At 39.2% G+C, this 12942-nt stretch overlaps 1 protein-coding gene across 1 annotated transcript in view; it reads right to left on the bottom strand.

Moving 5' to 3' along the window:
* The window catches only part of CCDC178 (coiled-coil domain containing 178), a 410587-nt gene that overhangs the window by 380170 nt on the left and 17475 nt on the right, over window positions 1-12942 (bottom strand). The window contains exon 2 of the mRNA XM_024984506.2: window positions 3265-3345. Within this exon, the coding sequence (XP_024840274.1) occupies window positions 3265-3322 (58 nt within the window). The 5' untranslated portion in view covers window positions 3323-3345. The remainder of the gene's footprint in view (window positions 1-3264; window positions 3346-12942) is intronic.

Below are 12942 nucleotides of genomic sequence, written 5' to 3'. Positions count from 1 at the left end.
GTCTCTACTTGTTATATGGAAAATATACATTATGAAAAACAATAGAAAAACATAGAAAAACTAAGGTACCTTAACACAAATAAGTAAGTGATGCTGTCATGAAAAGCACTTCTGTATTTCGTGAAAATATTGCCTGAGAATCCCAATATTATAGATGGTAAGTTTCTAAAAATATGTTTTTAATTGTAATAGAAGGTATTATCCCAGAGCTCACTCTTTGCAAAGATGAGTCATGTGAAAATTCTGTTGGTCAACATGTATAAGTTATGGCTATGACTGTACAGAACATTTGGAAAGTTTAATAATTTGTGTCATTTTTATTTCAACTGAGAGCACAAAATAATCATGCAATTTGCTACCCTTATTTATAGTATAATAAGAATTTTGATATAACCACAGTAGTTTCAGGGTGATTGATACAACATAAGGAAAGGATTTATTTTTGATATGAAGAAAAAAGTATTATTATGTTGAGTGTCATCTGGTAGAAGTTAATAAATAAGATCTGACATTGTGTTTTTGTGATGTTAATGACAAGCCATTTCAAAGGTTGGCACATAATTAGGTTCAATATATCATCCAGCAATATTAAAACTTTTAGGCTTAAAAGGTTAAAATTTTCTAAGACTAGTAAGTTTCTATAGTTTGAACATGATCATCTCAGTGCTTTGCTTGGTAAGCTGAATGTTCTCTATAGTGTTAGTTTTCTTTCAGAGAGGATGGGGAGAGCTTAATGATGGTATGACGCCAGAGATAGAAATTAATTTTAAGTGATAATCACTATTTGTGCCAGCATTCCAATATTGGATCAATGTCATTTAAATACAAATATCCTGAACTTGCTAAGGATAACTTACATTTCAAACGACAACTTATTAATCATGTTATTTTCCACAGAGCCAACTAGATATATTTCCATTTCATATGAATTTGCAGCAATAACCTATATCAAAGAACACTTATACTCCATTATACAGTGCCGTGTATGTGTGTGTGTGTTTCTGACTGTGTGTATTTCTTGACTGCATAGACAAAAAGTAGATGCCAAGTCCTGTTTAACAAGATTAACTGTCTCCTAATGTAGCACACACAAGAGCATATGCTTGTAAACCAGTTTGGACTATTCGCTTTCTGTTCCATTACAAAACAAAGAGTCTGTCAGGTTATTCAAAGGGAAGTCACCAACTCAGCTCTCTGAAGTCTTGGAACAAACTATAATTTTTTAATTAACATTATAATTAACCCAAAAACTTTCAATAGTTCTTTTCAAACATTTAAACATGAGGTAGGCATAAGTATAATTTCATTTTCCTATCTCTTTCCAAATTGTATCATTGGGAAAATTGTTTTATGTGAGCAACCTGGTCCATTTTGCTAATCTGAGGTTGAGGTAATTTTCTAGAAATGAAAATTTTTAGCTTCAACTTCACTACACAAACTCTGTGAAAATGATATAACATCATTTTTTTCAAATAATATTGACAGAATGAATAAAGAGCTAAAAACCAAAGTTACTGAAATATTCTGAATGTAAATGTGGTGATGAACACGAAAATCCTACACCAAATTCCTAATCTTACATTGAAATCCACTGTGCAATACCTCAATGATATTTGAAATTACTAAATGACTGCTTTCTTTTATAGCCCCAATAAAATGGTAATTGATTCCAATATATAATTGAATATCCAATATTCCAATAATATAATTGTTCCAATAATAGACCCACTAAATTTTCTCCTTTCAGTATTCACCTTCCTTTTCAGTGTGACTTTAAACACCTATCTCTAAGAGGTGGAGTCTCATCTGTTGTCCCTTGACTCTAGGCTAGTCCTGTGACTTGCTTTGACAGATAACATGTAGCAGAAATGAGCCAGTTCTGTGCCTTGGCCTTGGGAGCTTCTGTTCCCCCTCTTAAGCCATGAGATCAGGCTCCTGTAGGAGTATGAGAGACAGAGAGTTGCAGGGTTAAGTCAGCCTGGTTTTCCCAGCAACGACCTAGGTTTGGAAAAGCCTGCCCAAATGAGCAAGATATGTCTTGGTGCTTGGCTGGCCTGTGGCTTACTGCAGATGCGTGAGTGAGCAGTCTGGCCCCACTTGAGGACCTCTCAGTACATGTGAGCTAAAAGGAATGTTGATGATGCTCTGTGTGCCTGCATTTTTGTGGTTGATTGTTACATGGCCTTAGGGCAGCAGTAGATAACTCATATGAAGCCTATTGTTCCCAGTTACAGTACTCAAGACAAAATTCTATACCAAGGATTCGCTGACTTTTTTCTATAAAGATCCAGATAGTAAAAAATTTTGGTTTAGTGGGTCACATGCTGTCTCTGTTGCATATCCCTCTTTGTTTTGTTTCTTTCTACAACCCTTTACAAATGTAAATTATTTGTGGCTTTTGGGCTGTAGGGAAAGGGCTGTGGACCAGATCTGGCTTGTGCACTGTCATTTGCTGACCTCTATTCTGTATCTTGTTAAGACATTATACTGCTAACATGATGCAGAATAAAAGATGCAAAGGGATTCAGGATGCAAAGTAAGGCAATAAAATGTAATACAACTTTTAAAAATATAATTATACAAGTTTTTTTTTTTTTTTTTTTCATTTTGAACTTTGTATGTTTCTTTTCAATGGTGTGCTGGTAAAATTTTAATAACCAGTAAGTACTATCAGCATAGCCAATTTCACCCAGTCAATAGAGTAGAATTGAGAAGAGATGTGTATACAGTTGGCCCACATGAGCTAGTAAGAGCTGACTCCTGCAGACCATTATTGTATTACCTACCTTTTGTACTACCTATACCATACGTCAGTAGTAATTATAAAAGAAATTGATTATAACTTAGACAATTGTTGTTTAGTTACTAAATAGTGTCCAACTCTTTTGCAACCCCATGGACTGGAGCCTGCCAGGCTCCTTTGTCCATGGGATTTTCTAGGCAAGAATAATGGAGAGGGTTGCCATTTCCTTCTCTAGGGGATCTTCCTGAACCAGGAATTGAACACACATCTCCTGCATTGGCAGGCAAATTCTTTACCTCTGAACCACCAGGGAAGCCCAGGCCATACAATGAATTTCCCTTAAACTGATTTACTCCTTCTGCTTACCTCATCTTTCTGACCCCAGTAAATTTTGGTTTTGTGACCCCCTGGCCTTGGAGAAGATTACTATCCTTAAAATTGTCTTTCTTCTATGAGTGACCTGAATAGCATTTATCTATGCAACTTCAGTTTCAAAGAAAATCACTTAAGGATAAACTTACCTTTCTTGGTTTGCTCTCCTCCAATGGGAGAACAGGAAATTATCTTCTTTTCAGGCATGGTTATTTACAGTCATTTGAAACCTAATTAGAAAGAAAAATATTTAAATATCATGAATCAAAATTAGTTTATGTTTAATTTCACTAAAAATTATCAACTCAAGAACTGGTAATATCAGAATATGTATTTAATATAATGTAATGCCTATATAATATATCTGCCTGCAACATGGGAGACCTGGGTTCGATCTCTGGGTTGGGAAGATCCCCTGGAGAAGGGAAAGGCTACCCACTCCAGTATTCTGGCCTAGAGAATTCCGTGGAGTGCATAGTCCATGGGTCACAGAGTTGGACACGATTGAGCCACTTTCACTTTCAATTTCTATGCCTATATATAAAAATCAAAACTAAATTATGTTTAAATGCAAGGAAATTAACATTATACTTTTTCCTCTGAGGATTACTATGAATCTATTTAGGAACACCAAATGTAAAAATTCTCTTTGAAGAGGCAACTTTGATCCTGTGCTCTGCTAACTTAAATAGACACCTGGCCTGAGTACTAGATAACTTAGCATTCAGCATTGAGGCTGTAGGCTCACAGCACTTTGGGAATTTTAGAGCATTCATTGTTTCATTTCAGATGATAAAGTTAAACCTTACTATCATCTTTTCCCTGCATTCCTTCAATTCCTTTTTAAAACATTTTGTATTATGGACAAAGTCAATTATATACAAGTGAAAGTGAAAGTTGTTCAGTCATGTTCAACTGGAGAAGGCAAGGGCAACCCACTCCAGTACTCTTGCCTGGAAAATCCCATGGATGGGAGGAGCCTGGTAGGCTGCAGTCCATGGGGTCCCGAAGAGACAGACACAACTGAGCGACTTCACTTTCACTTTTCACTTTCATGCATTGGAGAAGGAAATGGCAACCCACTCCAGTGTTCTTGCCTGGAGAATCCCAGGGACGGGGGAGCCTGGTGGGCTGCTGTCTATGGGGTCACACAGAGTCAGACACGACTGAAGTGACTTAGCAGCAGCAGCAACAGCATGTTCAATTCTTAATGACGCCATGGAATTCTCCAGGCCAGAATACTGGAGTGGGTAGCCTTTCTCTTCTCCAGAGGATCTTCCCAACCCAGGGATTGAACCCAGGTCTCCCACATTTCAGGCAGATTCTTTACCAGCTGTGCCACAAGGGAAGCCCCAAAAAGGATAGAGAGAATTACTCATGTAATTTGATCATAATAATAGCCTCAAAGTCTCATGAGATAAAAATCAATTAAGGTGATTCTTACTCAGCACAAACTCAAAGGGAACCCAGCACACAAAGAGACAAAATAACAAAAGTCAACAGAAAGGAAAGATAACCAGAAACTGCTCCAGAGTTACTCCAGATAATGAATTACCAGTGTAAAACAGCAGCAGCTATGCTTAACATGCTTATAAATAGAATATCAAATTTTAAAATCTCAGAACTAAAATTATGTAGATTGATACTGCAGATTTGAAAATAAGCCAGTTAGAAATCCATGAACTGCAAGCTGCTGTGTAACTCTGGTTCCAAACTCACTGGTTCAATTTAAAAGCCAATATGACAACACTGAAGAAAGAATTAGTGAAACAAGTTCAGATAAAAAGAAACTATTAGAAAATACAGAAGCAAATGTAAAATTCAATGTGCTCAACCTCCATTTTTAGGAAGATGGAGTGAATGCACTTACCCCTATTCCTTCCCCTACATACAACAATGGACATTATATATAAAATAAACATAAGACTTTAAAAGATGGAGAGAAGAAGGAAGCCTGGCTAGGTACCTTGAGATCAGAGGAACAATGAGGTGGTGAGTTTCCAAGATTTTCTTTTTGCCTTATACATCCCAAACTTGAAACTAAAGAAACCAGAAACCCAGATAAGTATGCCAAAGGATACAGACCAAATAAATCGCTGACAAAAACCTGCTCTCTCTAGCCAAGGGACTACCAGGAAAGGGGCAGTATAGCAAAAGGGAATGCATTTATATAATTGTTTCTCTATTCCAGCCAGTACCACAGAAAAAAACTGGCCCCACAAAGGCAGAGTCAGGAGCCAGGATTATTTCCATTCTTGCTAAGTGGTAAGGGGGCACCCCTAGTTACTTGCTGGGGTGATGTCAGAAGACTCTGATGTCCTGTAGGAATCCAGGACTTCCATCTCCACTGGTTGGAGGCAGCCTCCCCCATCTCAGTATCAACAGACACTCTGTGGGGAGACTGGACATCCACACCTCCTTATAGCACTCACCAGGCACCTCTTCTCTTCCCCAGTGGGTTGGCTTCAGAGCAGGCTTAGTCATAAGTCACAACTTTTCACTACAATCCAGTAGTTAGGAGGACCACACGCTCTCTATGGTGTTAGTGGTGTCCATGTAGGAAGCAGTGACTGGGCATCCCTACCTCTCCCAGTGAGGGAGGTGTTACAGAAAGTCTAGTTGGAAGCTAGGACCCACAACCTCTTCTTGGCAATAAGAAGTGGAAACTAAAATCTCAATGAGATATCTATACAGCTTATCAGAATGACTGAAACAAACAAACAAAAAAAAATAGTTGCAACACCAAATCCTGGCAGGAATGTGGAAAAATTGGGTCACTCTTACACTGCTGGTTAGAGTATGAGATGACATAGCTACTATGGAAAATAGTTTAGCAGTTCCTTTTAAAACTAAAAATGACTGTCAATATGACCCAGTTGGTTGCACTCTTGAATATGTATCCCAGAGAAATAAAAAACATATTTTCACTCAGAAACTTATACAAGAATATTCTTAGGAGCTTTGTTCGTACTAACCAAAATGCACACTACCCAAATGTCCTTCAGTGGTGCATGATTAAAAGTTGTGCACATCTGTAACATGGAATACCACGCCACAATAAAAGGGAACAGACTCTCCACACACACAACACCTTGGATGACCCAAGATTAATTATGCTGAGTGGAAAAAAAAGTCTCAAAAAGATGTGTATTGCATGATCCATTTCATTTATGAAATAACATAATTATAGAGATGGAGACAGGATCATTGGTGGGAAGAGGGTGACATCAGGGAGTATTGTGATGATGTGCAATTAAATATCGTGATGGTGGGTGGTGGTTGATGCTTACACAGGGCTACACATTTAATACAATTTCATAGAGCTATATCAGATCAGATCAGATCAGATCAGTCGCTCAGTCGTGTCCGACTCTTTGCGACCCCATGAATCGCAGCACGCCAGGCCTCCCTGTCCATCACTAACTCCCGGAGTTCACTGAGACTCACGTCCATTGAGTCAGTGATGCCATCCAGCCATCTCATCCTCTGTCATCCCCTTCTCCTCCTGCCCCCAATCCCTCCCAGCATCAGAGTCTTTTCCAATGAGTCAACTCTTCGCATGAGGTGGCCAAAGTACTGGAGTTTCAGATTTAGCATCATTCCTTCCAAAGAAATCCCAGGGCTGATCTCCTTCAGAATGGACTGGTTGGATCTTTTTGCAGTCCAAGGGACTCTCAAGAGTCTTCTCCAACACCACAGTTCAAAAGCATCAATTCTTTGGTGCTCAGCCTTCTTCATAGTCCAACTCTCACATCCATATATGACCACAGGAAAAACCATAGCCTTGACTAGACGAACCTTTGTTGGCAAAGTAATGTCTCTGCTTTTCAATATGCTATCTAGGTTGGTCATAACTTTCCTTTCAAGGAGTAAGCATCTTTTAATTTCATGGCTGCAGTCACCATCTGTAGTGATTTTGGAGCCCAGAAAAATAAAGTCTGACACTGTTTCCACTATTGCCCCATCTATTTCCCATCAAGTGGTGATACACACACGAATAAGTGTGTGTATTATGGGTGAAATCTAAATAAGTTCTATGATTTGTGGTTTGATATTGTACTATAGTACCTTATGACGCTAACACTAAGGGATGGTGGGTGAAGCAGACAGAAAAGCTCCCTGTATATTTCTTTGAAACTTCTTATGAATCTATAATTATCTTTAAATAAAAAACTTACAATTAAAAAAAGCTATAAAGGAAAAGAAAAAAATGATACCTAGAAAATCCTCATGCTTATGGAAATTAAGAAATAAAACTATAAATAAACAATAACAGAACATATCACAGTGGAACTTGGAAAACATTTTGAACAATGATCATGAATATAAACATATCACAACATATGGGACACAGCAGAGCAGTGATTGGAGACAGTGTGAAGGGGGGAGTGGTCTATTTTAAATGGAGTCTTTGGGGAGAAGCCCTCCTTCAGAAAGTGACTATGATGAAGTGATTGGAGACAGTGTGAAGGGGGGAGGGGTCTATTTTAAATAGGGTCTTTGGGGAGAAGCCCTCCTTCAGAAAGTGACTATGATGAACTGGGAGAATGTGCCATAAAATTTTAGAGAAGAGTCATCCAGGAAGAACTGAAAGAGATCCAAAGCAGGAATAAGCTAAGAATGGCCCAGAAACAGTAATTGTAAATAATTAACTCTAGAACCAGCCTTAATGCAAAAGCAGAAATTAACAACCAAAAGGTCTAGAGCATTCCAGCTGACATTCATCCAGAGCATCCTATCAGCTGGGGCCTGGTCCCTGCTTCCTGGAACGCTCAGGCTGTTTTCACTATGGCAGACAAGCTTGTTAACTTGCCCTTCACCGGTCTTGCCAGAAAGCTGATTGTTAAATTTTCATTAATTTTGCAAGTCAGTTGAGGCCCTGCGATAGTTTGAAATCAGCCATGGTGAGTAGATTTACACCATGAAAATCAACAAATGCCACAAATCAGGCCTTGTTTCTGTTTTTGTTTTGTCTTGAAATGTGGTTGTTAAATATTTATCAATGCACTACCAGAAAACACAGATTCCTGAGAAAACAGGACATAAGCTGCATTATTAGATAAAATATAAGGCTACTGGAAGAGAGAATGAGACAATTATAGATAAGATTATTGAGTTGGGTGGGGTTATCAAAGCTGCAATCCACTCAGAAGGAAAGCAATGAATAATTTGGTTCTAGAAATTGGATCATGAGGAGGAATAGGGTCATAAGAATGGAATGGTAAATAAAGGAGAATGTTAGTTTTAGGCTAAAGAAGTTTAGCTATCAATTGTTTCAAATATTATATCTTCTTAAGCTATTTCCAATTTGTCCCTTTTGAAAATATCCTCTGCTTCAGGGAGGAAATAGAAGGAATCAGATTTAAATTCCAATTTAATATTACCAGACTTCCCTGGTGGCTCAGACGGTAAAGTGTCTGCCTAGAATACGGGAGACCTGGGTTCAATCCCTGGGTCAGGAAGATCTCCTGGAGAAGGAAATGGCAACCCACTCCAGTATTCTTGCCTAGAAAATCCCATTGACGGAGGAGCCTGGTAGGCTACAGTCCATGGGGTCGCAAAGAGTCAGACACAACTGAGCGACTTCACTGTCTTTCTTTCTTTAATATTACCAAACCCATAAACCAAGCACATGTGTACCTCGCAGGGCCTCTTCCTGGTATCCCTTGGCTGGCTTGTCTCTACTTGTGCCAGAGCTCACAACACCTCCCTCCTAACTCACTGCTTCCAATTACAATTGTAAAATTATTGTGCTCTTTTCTTAAAACAGTTGTTTTTGTTGACATTTGTGAGGCCACACATTTCTTTCTTTTCAGTTCCCTCCCAATCAACTGAAGTACTTTTCTTTCCATTGCTCTGATCCCTTATGAAAAGCCCTGCATCAGAGCATCCCTTTCAGTATCTATTTACTCCACTACATTTTCTTCTAATAACTCATTATTACTTAATATTTATTATAATTTTATAAACATTTCCTTTATTTTCTCTTTTTCCATTAGAATTCAGGGTCTATGATGTTCACTGCTGAGGCCCTAGCATCTACAATGGCACTATTAAATAGAACTTTGTACAGTGATGAAAATGTTCTGCATCTGTGTTGTCCAAAATGGTAAGCATTACCCTAAGCTACATGATCACTTAGAATCACACTGATCATTTGAAATGTGGCTAATGTAACTGTGGAATAGATTTTTAATTGTATTTCAATTAATTGAAATTTAAATCACCACATATGGCTAATGGATATGATACTATATTGGACAGCACCTGGAACATTGGAGGAGTTCAAAAGGTCTTAGTGAAAATGAGGGACTTCCCTGAGGGTTCAGTGGTTAAAAATCCATCTTGCAATGTAGGAGACATGGGTTCAATCCCTCGTGGGGGAACTAAGATTCCATATACCGTGGGCCCACTAAACCTGTGTGCCACAATTAGAGAGCCTACAGGCCACAACTGAGCCCTCACACCACAGCAAAGGATCCCATGTGATACAGCAAAGATCCTACATGCTGGAACTAAGACCCAGTGTAGCCAAAGAAATATTTTTTTAAAAAGCAAATGAAATGATGCATGAATGGAAAAAAAAATGCATGTAAGAATGAAGTACCTGCAGTCAGTTTATAATCCTACAGATTTTGTTTGGGAATATCACTTTTCCTCTTTCTGTTTGTGCTTTTTGGCACTGGCTTTGTTTTTTTTTAATATAAATTTATTTATTTTAATTGGAGGCTAATTACTTTATAATATTGTATTGGTTTTGCCATACATCAACATGAATCTGCCACGGGTGTACACGTGTTCACCATCCTGAACCCCCCTCCCACCCCACTCCCCGTACCATCCCTCTGGGTCATCCCAGTGCACCAGCCCCAAGCATCCTGTATCCTGCATCGAACCTGGACTGGCAGTTCATTTCATATATGATATTATACATGTTTCAGTGCCATTCTCCCAAATCATCCCACCCTCTCCCTCTCCCACAGAGTCCAAAAGACTGTTCTATACATCTGTGTCTCTTTTGCTGTCTTGCACACAGGGTTATTGTTACCATCTTTCTAAATTCCATATATATGTGTTAGTATATGGGCGGGGGGGGCCTGGTGGGCTGCCGTCTATGGGGTTGCATAGAGTTGGACACGACTGAAGTGACTTAGCAGCAGCAGCATACTGTATTGGTGTTTTTCTTTCTGGTTTACTTCACTCTGTACAATAGGCTCCAGTTTCATCCATCTCATTAGAAGAGATCAAATGTATTCTTTTTAATGGCTGAGTAATACTCCATTGTGTATATGTACCACAGCTTTCTTACCCATTCATCTGCTGATGGACATCTAGGTTGCTTCCATGTCCTGGCTATTGTAAACAGTGCTGTGATGAACACTGGGGTACACGTGTCTCTTTCAATTCTGGTTTCCTTGGTGTGTAGGCCCAGTAGTGGGATTGCTGGGTTATAAGGCAGTTCTATTTCCAGTTTTTTAAGGAATCTCCACACTGTTCTCCATAGTGGCTGTACTAGTTTGCATTCCCACCAACAGTGTAAGAGGGTTCCCTTTTCTCCACACCCTTTCCAGCATTTATTCCTTGTAGACTTTTGCATAGCAGCCATGGCATTGGCTTTGTTATTCAATTTTCAGTTAACATGTTTGTGTTTCCAAACTGGAAGAGTATATAACACGTAGAAGTCCTTTTGTTTCACCACTCTTCATCAGGCATCTCAGCAAATCACTACATTCCTCAAATTTTGTTTGATTCTTCACTGCTGAAACAATTTCTGAGCTATCTTTCTAGACAGAAAACCTTCTCATTTTACCCATTTCCTGTCATGATTTTGTGTTTAATTGTTTGTTTTAAATATTCTTATTGTGAAATACTATATAGAAATATTTTTTAAAATACCTTGTATCCAACAATGTGGCCTAAGAAATAAGTGGTTAACAGTAACATTCAAATTCCAGTGTATTCCTCAGTGGTTCCCTTCTTCCCTCACCAGAAATTACAGCTATCAAATATATAAATGTCATGGTTTCAGTTTATTTCTATTACATATGTATCTCAAAATTATATGCTCTATAATACTGATTTAGTGTTTTACATCTTTATTTGAGCTTCCCTGGTGGCTCAGATGGTAAAGAATCTGCCTGCAATGCAGGAGACCTGGGTTCTATCCCTGAGTCAGAAAAAAGTTGGCTTAAAACTCAGCATTCAAAAACCTAAGAGCATCACATCCAGTCCCATCACTTCATTGCAAATAGATAGGAAAAGTTGAAACAGTGGCAGATTTCATTTTCTTGGGCTCCAAAATCACTGTGGATGGGTGCCGGGAGCCAGCATATTGCATATTGAGTGCATATTGCATATTGCATATTGAGTGCAGCACTTTCCACAGCATCATCTTTCAGGATCTGGAATAGCTCAACTGGAATTCTATCATGCCGGGAGCCAGCGTGAGGAACTCCGCCCATGACAAAGGTCATGAGGAAGGAGGCTCGGCATACGCAAAGGCAGGATCGAGCCTCAGGAGTCCCCCATCTACCCCCCAAACCAGAGTCTGCCTACTTTCTGCTTTGTGCTTTCACCTACACCTCTGACTTTACGGGGGTCTATCTCCCACTACCTCTCTCTGAAAAAAGAGTTAGCTTACAGCTCCAGTTAATAATTCCTGGGTGTGACAGTGTTTCAACCTACAAACTCCTTTGGAAATCCTCTAGCCTGCCTGAATAGGTTTTTCTGGCCACATGTGATTGTTCAGAGCCTCCCAACTGTGAGAGGCAGGAGATATTCTAAACTGTCTAAACACAGATTCTTTTGAGTAGTTAAAAGATTGATTAGAAATTGTATTGGTGAAGGGATTTTCACTTATTGGGCCATTGTTTGCTGCTAAGTTTCCATATCCCTTACCTGCTGTGTCCCTGGCAGTGTATTGATTAATATAATTGGTGTAAGTAGTAGCTTTAATGTTTGTAACCTTGGACCCTTGAGTTAATTATTTTTCTTGTTATAGCCCACCACACCTTTGCTCTGTAGGCATGCAACTTTATCTAATGCTTTTGGAGGGTGGCTCCTGACCAATCACCTTTAGAGAAAAATAAGTTTTCTGAAGAAAGGGTCTTAAAATGTTAACAGGCCTCCGGGCCAGAAGATGATGCAAATCACCTAAGCTTTTGCATATGATAAGTTTGCAGGAAGAAAGCCTGGCTTGCTGCATGACTCTATCCCTTCCCCCATTATCCTCTATGCATAATTTAAGGTATAAAAACTACTTTGGAAAATAAAGTGCGGGCTTGTTCACCGAAACTTGGTCTCCCCATGTCGTTCTTTCTCTTACCTTCTGGCTGAATTATTCAGCCTCTTTTCTCCACTGAATTTCCTCACTGAGCTATCCTTATTCTATTACTCTTTATATCCTTAATTAACGTTTAATTAAGCAGTTGTTTCCTGATCCTCGCCGACGCCGTCCCCACTTCGAATTCCCTGGATCCACCGGGGCTGGACCCCGGCAGATGGGGACTGAAGCCATGAAATTAAAAGACACTTGCTTCTTGGAAGCAAAGCTATGACAAACCTTGACAGCATATTAAAAAGCAGAGACATCACTTTGCTGAAAAAGGTCCGTATAGTCAGAGTTATGGTTTTTCCAGTAGACAGGTACAGATGTGAGAGTTGGACCATGAAGAAGGCTGAGCACTGAAGAATTGGTGCTTTCGAATTATGGTGCTGGAGAAGAGTCTTGAGCATCCCTTGTACAGCAAGGAGATCAAACCAGTCGATCCTAAAGGAAATCTGTCCTGAGTATTCATTGGAAGGAATGATGCTGAAGCTGAAACTCC

Source organism: Bos taurus, chromosome 24, assembly GCF_002263795.3.
Source record: "Bos taurus isolate L1 Dominette 01449 registration number 42190680 breed Hereford chromosome 24, ARS-UCD2.0, whole genome shotgun sequence".
NCBI classification, from domain to species: Eukaryota; Metazoa; Chordata; class Mammalia; order Artiodactyla; family Bovidae; genus Bos; species Bos taurus.
The sequence above is the reverse complement of the archived record's forward strand: the minus strand, read 5'-3'. Positions and strand labels throughout refer to the sequence as shown.